At 31.2% G+C, this 20,156-nt stretch overlaps 1 protein-coding gene across 5 annotated transcripts in view; it reads right to left on the bottom strand.

Annotated features, from left to right (window-relative positions):
* Positions 1–2,357: 2,357 nt before the first annotated feature.
* LOC138937562 (neuropeptide CCHamide-1 receptor-like) overlaps positions 2,358–20,156 on the bottom strand; it is a 41,606-nt gene continuing 23,807 nt past the window's right edge. For 3 of the 5 annotated variants that reach the window (XM_070303941.1, XM_070303942.1, XM_070303940.1), the window contains exons 2-7: positions 7,454–7,925; positions 4,962–5,154; positions 4,591–4,724; positions 4,250–4,423; positions 3,752–4,002; positions 2,358–3,441 (exon numbers count right to left, since the gene is read on the bottom strand). In XM_070303941.1, the coding sequence (XP_070160042.1) occupies positions 3,132–3,441; positions 3,752–4,002; positions 4,250–4,423; positions 4,591–4,724; positions 4,962–5,154; positions 7,454–7,792 (1,401 nt within the window). In that variant the 5' untranslated portion in view covers positions 7,793–7,925 and the 3' untranslated portion in view covers positions 2,358–3,131. Of the gene's footprint in view, positions 3,512–3,751; positions 4,003–4,249; positions 4,424–4,590; positions 4,725–4,961; positions 5,155–7,453; positions 7,926–20,156 lie in introns of all 5 variants that reach the window. The other 2 variants (XM_070303943.1, XM_070303944.1) reach the window with 2 other exon arrangements.

The following is a 20,156-nucleotide window of genomic DNA, read 5'->3' on the forward strand; positions in this document are numbered from 1 at the left end:
CGTTAATTACATTAATTATTTTTTCCAGTTACCTTGTGATTAAAGATTGTTATTATATATAAGATTATTCTCAAACTTTATTCGAATTTGTTCATCTTTCCGATAAGTGATGTTTGATTAAATGAGCCATAAAAATAATAATTATTTATTTTCAATTATCATTTATTTTTAAATTTTATATTGAAACAGTATCTCATTTATTCTCACTATATTATATAAGAAGATTGGCTTCTATAAATTGTGAAATTTACACATGTGCATTTGATGTAGAAAGATATAACTGACAATTACCATAGCGTTGCCATCTATTGTAGACTCTACGTATTTGTTATGTATATTGTAACTTGTGAGAGCAATATTACTTAACTATGGTCTTTATTTGAAATATTTAAATATTTCTTTATATTTGTTAAGAAAGTATTTCTTGATTTAGGAAAATATTCCTTTTGGTTTACTTCGTCGTGATTTTTATGTAATCTCTATTCAAAGCTAGAGGAGCAACTGTAACTGAAATCCGCGATACCTACAAAAGCTATCAAAAGAAGCTGTCAAAAAAGCTCCATATATAAAAGCTTCATTTCTTGTATAATTTGAAAATGTAATTCTACCAACAGAACTTATCTCGTACTGCACAGGAAGGGACCTGTTTGAAATGTAAAGAAAATACATACAGATGCAATCAGCCAGTTGCTGCTAGAAGCTACATTATATGCAGCTATTGCAGATATTGATTGCATTAACAGCTAATAATCCGGCTCAATTTTTTAAATAATTACCTACGATATTTGTCATGTTACTCATAGCGTGATAATATCAAGCATTTCAGTCTAGAATGATAACATCCAACAGCTGTATTTGCCGCTTCTTTTCACGATTAAAATTACCATCAATATATAAAGAAAACACAAAATTATTTTATCACTTTTGGCTAACTATTAGTTTTCTCTTACCTTGCCAAAAGCGATTATCGATTATTTATTTGTTGTAAAGGTATGCACGGTCTATGCTATGAAAAAATAATCAAAAATCTAACATACGTATTATATGTAATATAAATATTGTATTATTTGTGATAGAATTTATGCTCATTGTCAAAATAGCAATATTATTTAATGAAAAAGTAATGTTTTTTTCTTTTTTTTTTTTTTTTTTGAGAGAGAGAAGATGATTGACACTCTACGAGTCACATTACGAAAATGTGGGAATAAGAATTTGCATAGAAATGTAACATATTTATATAAAGTATTATAAACTATATTACGTAATAAACATCATTTCTTGGATATATGCAAATTTCTATTTTTAAAATGAAGTTAGGTAATGAATATTTATGAGATGCAATTTTGTTGGAATTGCATAGAAATTTTCTATGCAAATATACAGCTGACAATTATAACTTTATAAACATATAGATAGATTAGCTATTTTGATTATATATATATAAATATATATATATATATATATATATATATATATATATATATATATATATTTATATATATATATTTTTTTATAAACTTATTTTTTTAAATATTATATAATAAAATTTACTTTATATTAAAAACTTTATATTAAAAAGATTTTATTAATTGTAAATTAACATTTTATTAATTGTAAATTAACATTTGTAAATATCGATTATGTTTTCTCTGTATTATTTTTGTGAACATATTTTCAGTCATTGAACATATATTCAGTCTAATAATAGTTAATAATACAATAATAATAATAATAATATCTATAAAAGTTTAAGCAACGGTTACACATAGATTAACAATAATTTTATTGAATATTACATAATTGTACAGCAAGAATAAAAGTTTATGATAGAAAGATTATATTCTCTCTCTCTCTCTCTCTCTTCGATTATAATATATATATACATATATATATATATAAATGTTGTATATTTTTTTTGTGTACATTGTTAATTTTCATTTCATTGTGTGCCGCTAAAAAAGAAATTTATTTTATTTGATATTTAAAATTTGTTTATTTTTATAAATTTTAAATAAGGAAAATATAAAATAATAACTTTTCTATTTATTTTTCTCATGACTGCGAATAAAATAAAATTGTATATGGAGACTAAAATAATAAATTGAATTTTTTATAATTGCGGCGTTTAAAGAATGATGTAACCCGTAGAATCTTTATTTTAATATAAAAATTAATTTTTTTTCTCTTTTTCTCTCTTTTTTTTTATATATGTAAAAAATATATTACAATATTTGAAAGCAAGTGTACATAATGCCAGTTTACACAATACTGTTTATTTAATTCGCATATATATTTTAACATTTGTACTTTTTATTCCTAATTTTCAAATATTCCCTGTTTTTGTGCAATTACAAGTACAAGTACAAGTACAAGTACAAAGTAACACATAATAAATATGCGCTAACTATATATAATTATTGTAGATACACATCATAAAAATATAACTCGGTTGCCGAGTCGGAATCGCGGATTTTATTCAATTGAGATCAAGATTTGCAGACTTAAATAATTCTTTATTTATTTATTATACTATCTTTACAGTAATTAAGAATCGTTTGATAATACACAATTTTAGCTTCTATCTCTCTATTTACTTTCCTATACAAATAGTAGTATACATTCGCAGTTGCTTTTGTCTTAAAAACTTATTTCGTTTTACTTTTGTCTAACAATAAGCTATAAATTCTAATAGCGTAATTTATTCGGCGGAATGTAGTATTTATTGGTCGGACAATACATTGAAATTCTTCAAAAAAGCATACGGAATCACTTCTGTTTACTTCGCTTATCGTTAATTATCGCTGGCACTACCATTATCAACATCTTATCATTAAATATGTCTCTTTATATAAGAGAAACGCAAATATGTTTAAACAGGAACATACACGCGTGTGACATTATCTCGAATTGTGTTAAAGAACAATATGCCACTCTAATACTGTAACAGAGTAATTCAAAGATCGCCGATTTTAACTTTCTACTTTTAACTTTCGAGTAGCCGCGACTAGATAAACTGTGATTCGGGAATTAGCTTGTGAAAAGATATCCTTAAAATATAATTTCGATCAATATATTAAGTGACATAAGAATTATTTTATATGCACTTATGTAATGTCATCGAGTTATTTTCTCTACGAGACAACTAATCGATCTCCTACGTTTGGTTCTGTCGAAATTCGTTGATTTCTTAACGACTCGTCGATGCCATTCGGATATGCCGACAGAGTGATAGTAGTTTCTTGCTCCTTGATCGGAGCATTCGATCGCATATCACCTGCCATTATAGAAAGACGTATGACACTTCGTTGCTCCCGACGAGAATCGCCCAAATACTTTCTCGAACTGACAACTGAGAAACTTTGCCCTCGTACGCGGGAACTTAGATCCGAATACCGTCGATTCCGCCTTCGCATCTTCTTCGTGGCGCAACACAATAGATATCTGATCCAAATTATAAAGTTGTTTGGATATGTTTAATCAATGTGGCGGATGCGCTCGTCCGAGGAGGAAACTTTGTGAGAATTTCGAAAAAGAGAGAGATTTTCATTGAATTATTCAAAAGTAATGAATGATTTATTTTACTTTTTGATACAAAAATTTTCAAACTCGACAAATATGAAAAGTGTGAAAATATTTGACGAATCTTATGAAAAGTTATTTCTCTGGAGAATATAATAATAATTACGAAGTTATCACAAAAATTCTCTTTGCTACCGTATAATGGATTCTATTGTATATTTTTTGAACTTACCTGTCAAAATACTTTCTGAAAGTACCACTCACGCAGTAGAGAGCGATGGGATTGATGCAGCTGTTGGTGAAAGCGAGGCAGAAACCTAAAATACGGAAGTAATGCCAGAAAGCATTGTAATCCATTTGCGCAGTTGGATGAATGTAAAACCACAGCTTGAAAACGTGTTGCGGTAAAAAACATACGGCGAACACAATGACGAAGGCCATCACCATCTTTGCTACTTTTTTACGGGCTTGTACTTGCTTCACCTGGAATGTTAGCGCATACATCGGCGTGTGCGCGCATAAAACTGCGTAATGTGTTTACTGTATAAACTAATGAAACGCTATAATAATCTCTCATAAATTCTGACGTAATCTAAAAATGACGTAATCTACAAATGATAAGAGAGAATTTCGTGAAGCCTAGAGAAAGAAAGAGGATTGAAAATTGAATTTGGACAAAACATCTGGATTCTTTCCACGTTATAATTAAACGCGCTCAATCAAATTTTACCTGGCCCTGCATCTCGCCGATTATATTTCTTGTACTGCGCATTAAATGCCTGGCCATCAGCATGTAGAAAACGGCAATGATGCTGAGAGGTATTACGTAGTAGATGAAGAAACGGCATATCGCTAACACTTTTGGATAATTTGGCCCAAATTCCTCCGGAAACGGATAGCACGCCTTCAATTTGCATGAACATACATCGAAATCGTTAGAGGGGTGTTTGCTTGACGTTTCGCAGAGTAGGGTAGAATGTCTTTAGTACTGTATACAGCGGTTTACGACGAACTTTACACACAAGCTTGATCTAAAACGGGACTCGTTATGAACATGATGATCCGACTTACGCAGAAGCTCACATTTCGGTTGACCTTGAAGACTTTGATATACGAGAAGGTAGCCGGGATCGCACATACTATAGCCAAAACCCAAATCAGCACCGCAACCACCACGGTGAAACGCGTTGCACGTCTTCCGCTACCTTAAACGAATAATCGAGTGATTTAATAGCTCATTTTTCTCCCTCGCTTTTGAGAATGCAAGATATAAATTTTATCTGATCGACAAAAATATTGATTGTTAGTTCGAGAACGTTATATCTTTGACATAGAAAATTTTTACTTCCATATCAATAGTTTCCTCCGATATTTCTCTCATTTCGTGTTTCTCGTACACGAAGATCTCTCACAGTCCACGAAGCTATGATTATATTATATACCTGTGACATGTAATTTTCGCATAGGATCCACGATGGCGAAGAACCTGTCCGCTGAGAGAGCAGTCAGCGTGAAAACGGAAACGCCGATGGAGATGTCCTTGGCACATTCGGAAAGTTTGCATAGTAATAGTCCGAAAGGCCAGGAATCCAAAATGTAGACGGTAAAGGTGAAAGGGACACATGTTACTATGACCTATAGAATAAAATGAAGAACTGCTCGATAAACATTGATCAAAATCGATCGACAAGAAAATTGAATAATAAAAAGGACGTATACATCTATTAAATTTTGATAATGTTTGGAAAGATTCTCGACCAAGATTTAGTTTAATTCAATTTAACATCATTGACACTCTTTAAAAATCTTAAATCAAAATTTGACATTTGGAACAATTTGTACTAAGACCGCATTCTTAGCGATTCTATTTAAAAGATGATAAATTCGTATTATTAAATTTTAGTAATAAATTTAGTAATATTAAAAAAAGTACGTGTTTCCACTGTATTTTATTCCATCTTTAGTATGGACAAAAATATATAAAGATTACATTGGAATTTCAAAACTTGATACATACATTTGTTGTTGTAGTCAAATTCTAAATTAAAATTGATAATCAGAACGGAAGATTCATTAAAACCCACATAAAGTATATACAAAATAGTGAACGATGTCCAACCGCCATCGCCACACGTATATCCGTCGGTGGTTTACAATATATTAATGAACAAAAATAATAATTTACATTATATTATGTTATGTTTTATATTGTCAAGTTTTAAAATATCGATGTAATCTTCATATATTTTTATCCACGCTAAGGCTGGATCGAAAAACGATCATTTAAAACATGTATATTTTTAACTAGAATTTAATAATTTATTTCTAAAATTTATTTTTAGTAGTAAACATATTTATTACTAAAATTAAACAATAATAAGTTTGCATAATATTCGCGTTTTGTCTCTTATTTGCCAGTTTTCCCACTTAATTGTTAGTACTTCGAGCCTATTGCTGTTATAACAAATAAATAGGAAATAAATTCAGAATCAACTGTGCAAAAAGATCGAAATGCGTTTATTATATCGAAAAACTATTGCCTGATTTATCAGAAATGATATACAAATTGGTTAATATTGGCCGAAAATTTTGCCTACCAAATTCTATTTAGTATGCATCGTTGCGTGAGAGAAACATCCTCTTTGCACAAGATTGACTGTGAAGCGATGATGCGAGAATCGACAAACTCTGGTAGCTGCATCGACGTCACAGCAAAGCCGATCGATATTGCTCTTTCAGTCGATGTAACGATATGCGCTAAGTTTAATAGCAAAACTAATAGCTTCCGCGAAACGCGCTGTTCATCACACCATAGATACACAAATGCAACATTATATATACGCAAGTATGTATGTATCAAATAAGTTTTTAAACTGCAAGAAAATTAAATTCGGATTCTGTTAATGCAGATGTTTGACAGATGAAGCGAACCGATTGCCTTCCTGATCTCGTTGAATGTATATGAGAGAAAAGGACTTTAGAAGCGATTTACTTTAAACGCGCTTATTTTAAAGAAAGTGCATCACGGTTTTAAAAAAGCTTCTGAAAGAATAAGGCTAAAGTGGAAATAAGTTATCCGTTAAAAGTTTAACGTGACATTATGTCAATAGTTTATAATGTTTTATTTTTGATAACAAATAGATTAACCATGATCGATGCAATCCCATTTGTTATAAATACGTTTTACGACGATGGATAACATCTAGCTAAAAAACATTGCGAGATGCATTGTATTTATTATTAGTCTATATCATATCGAACAAGTATTTGCGCGTATAAAGATATGCGTTTGCGCATGTCAGGAATTTAATAATATTATATCCGCTAAATTAAATTATAAATCTCTCGAGTTTGTCAGAGTTTTGACATTCCAACAAATGATAGCAGCTTTTCACACATATTTAATTCCATTTATTACTGTTAATAACATAGCAAAGGGCAAAGAAAATGATAATCATTTTAACGCAAAAATATATGCAAAAGATATTACCGATATGTATGTAACACATTTTTTTTTTTTATTCATATAAATATTGACACAGGATGTAATAATAGAGAGAAATGTATGTAAATGTAATAGGAGTAAGATTTATAAAAATATTTATTTCTCTTTGTTTTATATACATATTTACCATATTCTATTCCATTTACATACATTTTTATTTTATTACTATTTTATTTACAAATATTTCCGTTTGTACAAGTTTTACAAACTTGTAAGCACAAGCATAAATTTATAATAGAATTTTGAAAAAGTTGTAGCCTTTGATAGATATTCACAGCTGCACAAATACTCGTTAGCATATCAAATATTGATAAGCTCGCTTAAATCGATAATCGGGGGATATATATGTGCGAGCGAAGTCGCGCGCATTTTTGCATGTCGCGTCTCATGTAGAATATTCTACTGAAAAGGAATCTAAACGTTACGTGCCAGTAAATCGCCGAGCGCCAGCGACAGGACGTACGTGTTGGGCACATTTCTCATATTCGTGTGCCGGAGGATCGTGAGGGCTAGCACGCCATTTCCGGTGAGGCCGATCAGCAGGATCAGGAGGAAGACGATCGGTACGATGTACGTCTCGGGCCGATCGCTGTACGGCGTGTATTCTTCCTCCTCCTCGTCCACCTCCTTCGTCATGTTGTCGTCGCAAATGATTCCATTGGCCTTGGTATAATTCGACGTTAGTGCCAACGGTATTCGTGTCGTAAGCGTCAATATCATAAACGACGAAGTTAGAATAGGGCTCGTTGTGTACGGCCAGGAGGACATGGCCGTTCGTTCCAATTCAAAGCGAGAAATGTTTCTCTTCTCCGTTAACGAGAATAAAATTCCTTTTGCATTTTGATCCTCCTCCTCTCGTTGTCCGAGTTGCAAAACCTCCGACAACAGTCACATGCACCGGCTGTAAAATAAAAGAAAAGATTGATGAAAAGTATACTTTTATTTATTACAGGAGCTTATAGGAACTTGAAATCAGTTCGTTTATCATCGAATTATATCTTCCGACGTGGAAAAATACCATTTTCACATGTGATAAGTACAACCAAAGATAAATGATATTCAAAATATGTTCAAAGCATGCAGATAGTAGATATGTTTAAAGCGCAATAATAGCGACAATATAATTTGCCCTAAATATTAAATGTTTGATATATGGGAAGTTTATTGTATATATATATATGATCGTGAAATTATTTTATCTCTTATGACACACATGTTATAATCAATACGCTTTAATATGATGTTAATTTATCACAATCATAATGTATTTGTGTTAATGCATATAAAATGATATTACAATATATGCAAACTATGCACGCTAAACGTAAATATTTGTATCTAAACATCAACGGAAATAATTGGAACATGAGTTGTCAGGCCTTTTACTATTTGTATAATGACCCTGAAAGCTTTTCGTTACAAACAGGAATATTCAATTGAAAGCTCGAGATTAATATTTAGCAGAAATATGGAAAAAGCCAATTCATATCACACTGTTAGGGCAAAGTATCGCGTGGTATAGGGTAAATTAAGCGCATATATTAAGATAGAAAAATTGTCGTGAGAAGAATTTAATTTAATAATGCTGACAAAGTTGTTTGCAAGTGTATTTATAATGAATAATGCTTTTTTGAAATCCTCTAAGAGACCTTTTTCAGAGATTCTTACGTACAATTTTCGTTATGCATATATACGATGGAAGTTTTTAAATCACGTATCGCTTCCTCAAATCTTTCCACAAATCTACTACTGCCGAAAAATTTCATTAGGATTGCATTACGCAATCCGCGGCGTTACCACATTGTGCATTACTTATGAAATGACCCTCGTAGTTTCAAATGTAAATGCCATAAATTTCTCCTACGTATCAAAGCGCGTTTGAGAGTAATCTTTCCATATATGTATCGCTAGTCGTTAATCGTAATACGTTTCACACAATTCGCTTCAGGAGAGAAATGCCGTTGGCTATGTACAGGGACATCAGTCAGGCAACGATGAGCCTCGTTCGCGTTCGATACTGATTGATAAATTGCAAATTAAATTCTTCGTACTTTCGATATATCACGACTTTTCGTGAAAAAAAAAAGGAAATCAACAACAAAAAAGGCGCAATTGAAAATCTAGTTAATAAATCTAATAAATCCTGATAAAGATAAACGAGATAATTGATTTCGGCTGATTAGGATTAATAAATTATATTCTGCAAGATGACTGTATAAAAATTTTAATTTTTAACAAAGACTTGAGAGGTCTAACATTGGACATTAATCAGATAAGTTTCATCTTTAAATTTTTGATTATGTATAAGGTAAAGGTATTCATTTCTAACGGTGATATTCTGTGAGTTTTATTCGCGTGAAAACAATACGACATTACTTATTATAGATAGTATTTAAAATATTCAAAACAGAAATATAATCTAGATGCGTTTAAGATGCAATATACTTATTTTGTTCTGTCGAGTGACACGTGTGTATACTAGCGGAATCTACAATTTGCGTATAAATCGCGTATTTAAACTTAAGAAGAGATTAGAAAGTGCAAAGAAGACAATGAGATAAAATAAAATTAGAATCTGCAAGAAGCAAATATATCGTTTAACAGATATGTCGATGTATGTATTAATATTATCCCTATTCTTTTTCATCGGTAACGTCTCAGTAAATTAAATATCAGCGAGAGATACGATCGGAGATACAAAACGTCGCACTTTTAGCCAGCTAAGCTAGAATTCGAAAGATACACGATTTAAAAAAATATCGCAACGCTTTATAAATAAAAAATCATTTTTTAAATGTGTTTAGAATATTTTGGGATAAAATTTCGGATAAATATTTTACAATATATTTTCGTCGAAATTTACGAATATTGAGAGAATTAATGGGAGCTAAATGATAACAGATTCGATTTCAGTTTATGTGATTCGTGATTTGGCAGTCTTCTAGGGTTGTATTATTAATTCATGTATAACTAATGAACGGATTAAAAGGAGAGAACGAGAGCGGCAGATAGTACACGTGATAAAATCGAACGGAGTAGGGAATGGCTAATTCCTACGTTCAACACATCACAGTAATCCATGAAAGCGATGCGATATATATCCGTAGCTAAACTAGCTAGCTAGACAGTACTATTGTAGCAATATTGAATCTCTATTTGGCTTCAAATATCTATGATTAATATAGTTCTCACGATTTCTATTGACAATCTCTATTCATAACATCCTTGCAATTAGTGACATGCATACAAATGTGCAACGTACTTCTATATTTTAAATTACTCCCCGCAAATATCGCTCTTTGAAAGAAATTGCTCTCTGTTTCTCATCTGTCTCAAACATTGGAAATGATTGCAATCAAATCGCGAAATTGAATGAAAAACTCGGCTATTGGAAAAAAAGTGCAACTTGAGTAAAATTGCGTTTCGTGACATTTATAAAAAAATGATCTAACTAAAAGAAAGTAGAAGCTTCGTGTAGGATTTAGAGTTGCTGCGCTTATATTATAGATAATCTACAGTTTTTATGTCTTTTACGTGAAGCATAAGAAGAATATCATGTGTATCTGCGTGAGTGTGGATATTTCTATCAGAATGTAAATATTTTCTGTGTCTATTTTTGCGCTTAATTAAACTTTCTATATATGCACGTTACTTGTCACTCTGTAATCTTTGTTTCGTGTCGACAATTCCTTTTTTTGGAATAATGTAACTGGTTGCAAATGTTGCTTCTAATTTATTTCTCTCGTATGTTGCATTGCAATTGTATCTTAAAAATATTTCCTTGCATATTAGCATTATAATATGTCAATTTAAAAAAAAATACGATAGGAATATATTTATATTATAGTATAGGCCACTATATAGGCCATCTGTGTCGATGATGCAATGCAAAGGTATTTCATGATATTATGATGGCAGAGAATTATATATCAGGAGATCTTGATACAATTTATAATAGAATATTTCAGATGCAGGGATGAATGCAAATGCAAGAATCAGAGTTTGAAATTAAAAAAAAAAAAAAAAAAGTTTGGAAAGGAAAAAATATTTTTTCTCAATAGCTTGCAATGAAGAGTTTATATGTATATTCGATTCTCTTATTTAGAACATTCTATTATATGTATATAAAATAATGTTCCTTGTGTAAAATCTTAATATTTCTTTAGATAGAGCCGGCTATTGAATATCATACGACACAGTCATTATAAATATTCCGTGAATGAAACTTCAATACAAAATCTAAATCTTTCTACGAACAGAATGACTTTTCCTCGCAATCACGGAATTCTGTTGTCGCCGCATTTCTTTGCAAGAACGAGAAATGTTACCACGTGGTAAAACGCGAAATCTCGGTTGGCGTCGTAAACATTTTAATGACCTAGACGAGAATCGTTTTAACCGTTTTCCTCTCGGGAAAGTATCGCGGATCAAATAGCGGTCGTTAATTGAATGGAGAAAATAATCAGATCCGGGCACATGGCCCATGACGAACTTGCACGGTTATGATTGGATTATTTTATCTTCTAACTATACATCAATAATTTATCAAAATGTTACAATTTCATTCTTGCTTATGCTTTAATTTATAAATCCAATGTGCGCATTTTATCATTAGAATTCAAAAATGTTACTGTTAAATTATGTAATATGCATCGTGATATGTCGATATATCGAGATATTGAATTAATATTTGTAAGTCTCGCTTTTCTGCGCTCTGACCATGTTTCGATATATCAGCGATGTGACTTTCTCGTTCAAATACTTTCGAAATATCTCTTCTTTTTTTTACGACAAGATATTAGTGATCAATCCCGTAAAATAAATGATCGCAGTTCTATATTTATTCAACTTACAGTGTTATTCCTCGCCTCTCTCTCTCTCTCTCTCTCTCTCTCTCTCTCTCTCTCTCTCTCTCTCTTTCTCCCTTTCTGCAATGTGTATTTTATCATATTTACGTAAGAAGAACGTGTACACAGTGGAGCAATTGCTTTGAAAACATATTGACACTTATTAGATTATTTTCGTAGTTATCGAATCATACCGTTGCAAATGCGCTTGTTGCAAGGACATTAAACAAGTTTTTCCGCATAGAATTATTCGTTTTTCGTACTCGATCGATATGACCACTAAAAGAAATTTTTTTTTCTTAACACTCCAGGTTATTTTCCTTCGTTTTACGGCTACCTGATCTCGTAATAACTCAACAACTATATCCATTCAAGATGGCAAGATTGACATCTCAATTTTCGTAACGCAGTAACTTAGTAAAAAATGTTAATGTTTTCATTAAAATTTAATTAATTCCTCAATTAAGTAATGTTTAAATAACGCGGAAATAATTTCGAGTATCGAATAAAAAACGTGTCGATCGAAAAATTTTCGTATACAATTATATTGGAAAAAATATACAGGAAATATAAACGAAGTATGTATTTCTCTGATAAATTCAAGCCGCGATATAGGAATCTGGTAAAAGAATTAATTTCTAGACAAATTTTAAATTTTTCTTAATAATTTACTTGAATGGATGGAAAAATAATATCTGCGCATTCTATCTCTTTCTAGGATAATTTTGCGTTAAAAAAAAAAAGCACATCGCTGGTATGCGCTTTGTGTCAGTTCAATATGCTCCAATACAAACGAGAACAATATATATTTTGATGAAAATGCTTTGCAATAATATTTTTCCTCGCGCGTTTTGCATTATATATTATATAAAATTCTGTCAAGGTGGAATGCACAAATACGTTTCTCTTTATCCACTTTCTTTATAATTACGTAGTTATTGAACGTTGAATATTAAAGCTGAATTAAACCTCAAAAATACAAATGTAAATAAATAAGGCAATCTTATATTTTTTTTCCAATAAACATTTCAACTTCTTAATCAGCAATTATAATCTTGTTCAAAGAGCACTTTAATCTTGAGCAGCGCGATCTCTAAATCAATTTCCGCAACATTGATTATGTAAACTATGAAACAAAGGAATTTATTATACGCAACATGCCATACTAAAAGCTATAGCCGACAGCATCAAAGGAAAGCGTTGAGAGAACAGCAAAAGTAATATTCGTCTTGAGTTAGCAGTAGAGAGAAAGAGAGAGAGGGTGGTAGAAGGAGAAAGACGATTAATCTTGCAAAACTTCGAAATTTTGATAGAATTTTCACAGTTACTATCGCGGAACAAAAGCGATTATTCGCATGCACGACGAGATATGCATATTCGATCGTATATTTCAAATATGATAATTGCCTTAAAGTGGCCTTTACTTCCGTTTCTTGAAGTAATATCTCGCGCAGATATAACATTTTAGCACGAAAGTAATAGAGAACTGGGAGCTTAACATGCATGAGATTACGGGAGAAAATAAGGATAATTTTACTCGATACAATTTTGTACAAACAATATTATTTTTAAATGACTTTTATATCAGCGTGTCAATTTCTACCCTCTCGTTGCCGGCGATGGCAGGACCGATTCGATTTATATCATAAATCTATCATACATTGATAAAATTCATAACTGCATTACACGCGCGTTAGATTAGGTATATAATCGATAAGTACTGCTTAATTAATGACATTACCAATTAACATTGGCATAAATATTCCGACCGGATGCACGCAGTGGCGTCGGAAAATAGCTATAGGGTGCATCCGCGAATGTGCGTATGCGTTCCCAGAATACATATTTATTAGTCTACATATGTGGATATGCATCGCGTGGTACGTAAATCGCGCTGATACGTACAAGCGACTATATACGTTCGGCAATATACACATAGCGACACTTATGAATGCACGGATGAATTTCATCCTGAGTGGATCCTGAGATGTATTAAACGTGTGCGTATCTCGGGATATATACGGATATATACGGATAGTGTGGAATATATATTGTACATCTGCGTCTCTCGATGTATTTGACAACGCATATAGAGTACATGACGGAAACTATCTTAAACAACGTTATACGTTATAGAGAATACGAGAGCAATTTGACGAACGTCATCGCCTTCCTATCGGAATATCGTCGCTGGTTATGAAAGATTTAGTTTCCGACTTATATGGTAGATCGAACATATAATCCGGATTGCATCGTTTCAACAAATACAAAAACATATGCTTTTTCGCAAAAATCCAGATGGAAGCTGTTTGAAAAACGACTATTTCAAAATAATCCCGCGTACAAATGTCATTTTATTTTGCATGTGTGTGCGTATTTCGATTATAATAATGACTACTACTTTTTATTACGAAATTTTTGCCTGAGTTATATCTTCTTTTCTATGCAACGGTATAGTTAGAAGAGATTTATACGATTTAATATCAGACGGCGGGGCCATTTCACGCACATTACCGTGCATACGCATGACGGGATGTAAAAAATTGTTAAATTATTCAATTCGATCTGACAAGACTGTCTTGTTCGACGGACCGTACTTTTTAAAAAGACATAGGGTACATTCCAGCCTTATAATTACATATACGTTAATCTAATATTTATAATTTGGTTTGTACGATAGAAAACAACTTTCGAAACGAAAACTACATCTCTTCCGGAAGTATGAGCAGCATAAACTCGCATTGCAATCTCGCATTTTTTTTCTATGATCAATAAAATATCATTTGTAAATATTTTCGGAGATTGGTTAGGCTCTCAAACGTAATACTATTCAAAATATATTATGTTTGGATTCTCTAAATAATCACTCGAGAGCGTGTTAACTTTACATAATGCAGCAATTGTAAAATACCGATAGGTTATACACTCGCAGAAAGTTTGATATAATGTAATAGCTTCTTGTTCTTCCATAGAACATGAAACAAAAGTGTCTCTGCGATTATATTCAACTATAGTCAACGATGTAATGCCAAGTAATATCAACACACACACACACACACACACACACACAATCATTATTCCAATAAATTTAAAAATTAATAAATTTATACCAAGATTTCTAAAATTAATCTCAATTCGAGATTTATAATAACCCCTCTTTACCCCCCTGGAGAGACGGGGTTATTATAAACCTCGATTTGAGATTAATTTTAGAAATCTTGGTATAAGACCATGTAAATTTCGTGTCCTGTGCACATAATCAGTTTCATAGAAAACTTATTTTTCTATGAAACTGACTCACTATCATCCGCGTATGGCTCTTACTAGCCCGCGATTATTTAAATTTATGATAGAAATATTATACGGGAGATCAAATATTAGCAAAGAAATGGCGTTCGCATCTTTATAATCGGATCATATTCCGGTTTTCTATATCTTTAGTAGTAGGTTTTTCAAGCCGCTTACTAGAAATGTTGTTGCTTGTTTATTGATCAATGCTTTTATGATAAATGACATTGGCATTAACGAGGCCGTTATATAATGAAAGCTTATACAATAAGGACTTAAACTCGAGATATAAAAGTGTTTACGTCAATTTTACCGGTGTCTTCTTTAAAATAATTAAAGACCTGTTATATATTCCAACCTATTTATTTCGCAAAAACTCTTACTATAAAACGACTACAAATGCAATAAGTTTATGAAAGAACAAGAGTACATTTAAAATACATTAAGTATATGAAGACAGTTTTTTATTTCTTTTATATGATGATATGTAGCATGTTTTTCTTTAAATCTTGCTTTATAAAAATAATAATTTCTCTTACAAATTTTTCTAGTGAAATCGTGATTTTTATGTCAAAAAGAAAAAATGTACTTATGATCAATATTTATTCTCAATATATAATACGCTTTAATATATGTATATATATATATATATATATATATATATATTTATCATAAATACATTTTTTTCTTTCCGACATAAAAATCACGATTTCACTTGAAAAATTTATAGTATCTAAATTAATAATAAAATTATAAAAGATATAAAATTATGTGCTGCAACGCCACGATTAAACATTAAATACTAACATAGAGATATGAAACCATTTAACCAATTAAAAATTGAAAGATTGTTAATGTGAGAATTATATGTATTTTAACGGCGAAAAATTCATAAAGAAAGACTTGTTTTATATTCTTTTGTATCACAAAATTGTTTCATATGTTTTAATTTATGAAATTTTTTTTAGCATCAAAGAAAATAATCACTTTATCATTCTTCCACTTTTATCCATCATCCTATATACGCAATTATAACAGCGTGAATAAAAATAAAAGCGAGAGATCAAGATGTAAAATGTATATAAAAAAATATATAAAATATGTACACATAAATATGACGCTTTTACGCGATCAAAGAATCAATCTCTCTCTCTTCGGAATATGTTAAGAATAAGCAGTTAAAAAAAAAAGCTATTTTTAAATGTCTTTTTATGAAGATTGATACATTTGTCTTCCACGCATTTCAATCTATATATATATATATATACCTTGATATAATTAAGATAAATGCAAGAACTGTGCATTGCCATTAAAACTAACGGCCGACTCATTGCTGCGAGTATAATGAACGAATTAATTAGAAACGAAACATATTTTGTCTGAGGTAAAAACATATACGGCTAAGTCCTAGCAATGGAGAAAATAGAGCTCGCCACATTGGCACAACGGCGGTATTTATAATTGCTCTCTAGTAGTGAACCATCCCAACGGTATTAATATATTCGCGTGGTAACCAAGAGCAAGTCGGAATATGAAGCACATTGAAGGTGGCTTTTCTCTCGAGGGGGCCTATATAAAACCGTCGTCGCTTTGCGTCAGTTGCTCTCGAGGTTGCCATAAAATTATAAAAACATCTGCTCCTGTTATATTTCACGTTATCCTTGCAACCACGCTTTAGGTACATCCGCCTGTTTATCGCTTATTCCTACGTCGCGAGTGATAAAAAGTTTCACGCTCTCTTCGGCACGAGCTATAATTAATTGATTAAAAGAGCTGTTTCTAAAATAGGACACATCAGTATCCAGTATAGTTCCGATTTCGATAAGTTTGTAGATGTGTCGAGTGACTTTTAAAATGAAGAACGTGTGTATATGCGTTTTACTGCAGATTTAGGAATGGAAACGATTATTATTGAAAGCTCTCGGGACGTACATGATCCTGACCATATGACACCGAAGAATCTTATAAAAGATGTAAAAGAAAATTAAAATAAATGTTTAAAAACGTTTTATACAATAGTACATTTATATTTCACAGACAAATTAAATTATTGCTCAAAATTCACAATTAATTAATTGTATTAATAATCAATTATATAATATACATATAGATTATACATATCTTCTTTTTTATTTCTTTCTCTTTCTCTCTCCCATTCTCTCTCTTTTTCTATCTCCCTTCCCCTCTCCAACATTCTTCCCCTTTCTCTCTCTTTTTCTTTTCCTTCCCTTTTTTTCTTTTTTCTTTCCTTTCTCTTTTCTCTTTTTTTTGTCTCTTCTTTTCTCATTTTTTCTTCCTCTTTCTCTCGCTTCCCTTTGCTTTCAAAATTCTTTATTTTCTGCTAAAAAGTATCATCTAATCCGCACATAATTCTGCATAAATCTGCACAAATCTGTACAATCTTTTACAAATTAGAGGTACAGGTTGAAACAACATTGATACATTTTTTCCTAAACGTTACGATGCCTGAACTTTAAGAACAATATTTATACGTGTCAAGTAAAAAGAAAACTACTTATCGTTAGAGAAGTTTTACGTTGAGCAAATAAGTCTTTTTCTATTCTTCGTTTGAATAGTGTATTGCTGTTTTTGTTACTTATTGAAATAGATCTTAACCTTGTCATATCATAAAAATTTCATATTATCGTCAAGGAAGGGAGAGTTTCTTAAATCTTTACTCTTAAGCAACTTCTTACTCTGGTGTAACTTACTCTTTGTAATGATAAATTATTCCAAGCAAAGAGCAAACGTCAAACTATGAAAAAAGATTAGAGATATAAGCTGTTGTAAGAAAAATATTCAGAATATTTAAACAGATAATCTTCATTGAAGAAGCACTTAAGAAAATTTGAGATTAAGAATTTATTTTATATATTGTTGTAAAATATTCTGAAGAAAAAAAGATCGACTCGTCGAAAAATATACGATGTTCTTCTCAAATTTTTTCAATTTAAATAGCACACATATTGGTCACTTTGATCTGAATTTTTGCATTGTATTTTTTTCCCATATAAATTTTATTTCTGCAGTTTTTTTTACTTTTTTTATATATATGGCAACTGATGTAACAACAGTAACGGTGATTTATCCGAACATATCATACGCGATATGTTATATATGTGTGACGCAGACGGGGGAGTCGCAGAGTAGTGACTTGATGTTTGATATATTTTTATGAATCCGTATATGTAAAAGCACGCATTTTATCTGCATCGCCCGTCAATATCGCTTTCTCGCGTTCAATCTTATTTTCTGCTATTATTACGTCTACAATGATATCATAATGATGCATAAAAGCAAAAAATGTATGCATTGCAAACTTACGCGTATTTATGTATCTCTTTTTATATACACGTTACAAATGATTCACATTTTTAATAATAAATTATTTTATGAATTCTTACATGATTTAGCATTATCGTATAACTAAATACTCGAACCAATTTAATTAACATTTATTTGACGTGCAGGTGTCACGATAAAATTGTATGATTGAAAGTTATGTGCAAAGCTGTTTAAAATAAACTTTCAAAGTTAACTTTAATTGTTTACGACACAATAAAAAATATCAATATAAACGAGCAGCCCAATGTATTTTTAGTTTGTTTATACAGCGCTATTTTAGCTTTTTTTTTTTTTTTTTTTTTTTTTAATTAAATGAACGACCTGCTATGTCATAAATTAATTGCTAAAATTGATGAAACATATCCACAATAGAGTTTAGAAATATAAAGCTATGTATCGTAAAACGCTTTTAGCCAAACATTTACTAACGCATCTATGCACGTATGACTATTATCGATCGTTCTGGACAAGACGTAAATCAAATGTGACGAGCACAAACAAAAATATTTTTTCATATCTCTTTGATATATAGGCAAAAAACGCACTATAATGCAAATTAAAGCGGATAAAAAAGAGATAAATGTGTTATGTGTTATATGTGTTTGTCTTATGCCGTATAGATACATATATGATACAAATGCAAAATCATTTATATTTCTTCTATTTATATGCAACATCAAATATTTCAGTATCGGAAAACCAACATAGTAGAAGCCGTATACGCTTATCCTAAATAGCAAGTCATACGTAATAGACATTTTGAGAGATTGAAGCTTTGAGCTTCATCAGGCGAATTTGACATATAAATTAAATTCAAAGTTTGTACCACAAAATAAAAAAAAAATTTGCGAGAGCTCTGAGGATTGATTAAATGCAAATTTTAATTCTAATGTCCTGATGCAAAAAAAAAAATCGTATTATTTTTTATATAACTTTTGATACTGCGAAGAAACCGTTCTTTTAAATTTTCGAAGCGGATTACATTTGTACGCACGTATTTTTATTTGACTTCCGATTCCAAAAGGAAGCTTTTGATTCGTATACAACTATCGAAACTCGCTTGCATATTCAGATTGGAATATTACATAACTGCAGAATTCATAGATTTAAACTAGCCCATTGGAATATCATGCATGAGCTATGGATTCGCAGGATGGACCTATCGACCTATAGAACTATCGCCCACGCGAATTTAGGCAGAATATATGCGTGCAATGAAATATCCTCTCATATGATCAACCGTCGATCATACAAAACCTCTTCTTAAAAAGTAAGAAACATGCGACACAGCATGGAATGGAACGAATGATACAAGAACTTAATTTAAAATCAATTTTAAATTGGAGAATTTTTATACGATTATTGTACGAGAAATATATTGTTATTTGTTCCACATCAGCAACGCTCAGCAAACATTATTTTCCCGATAATACGTATATGTGGATGTGGTCGGAAATAATAACTTTTGCCTCATCGATTCATAATCGGTAATAGCGAATAGTGTATTATTGCAAACAAAAAGACAAGCGAATCTCTACGCTACGCTATTGATTTTGTACGATGGAAATCCATGCTGTATGATTGTATCGGTTCTTTTTTACATTTACGATCAGTTCAAATTTAGAAGAAAGATTCACAGAAATGCGAAATAG

Source organism: Polyergus mexicanus, unplaced genomic scaffold (genome assembly GCF_030449975.1).
Source record: "Polyergus mexicanus isolate NDT 795.1 unplaced genomic scaffold, iyPolMexi1.0 SCAF_11, whole genome shotgun sequence".
In the NCBI taxonomy this organism is placed as follows: domain Eukaryota; kingdom Metazoa; phylum Arthropoda; class Insecta; order Hymenoptera; family Formicidae; genus Polyergus; species Polyergus mexicanus.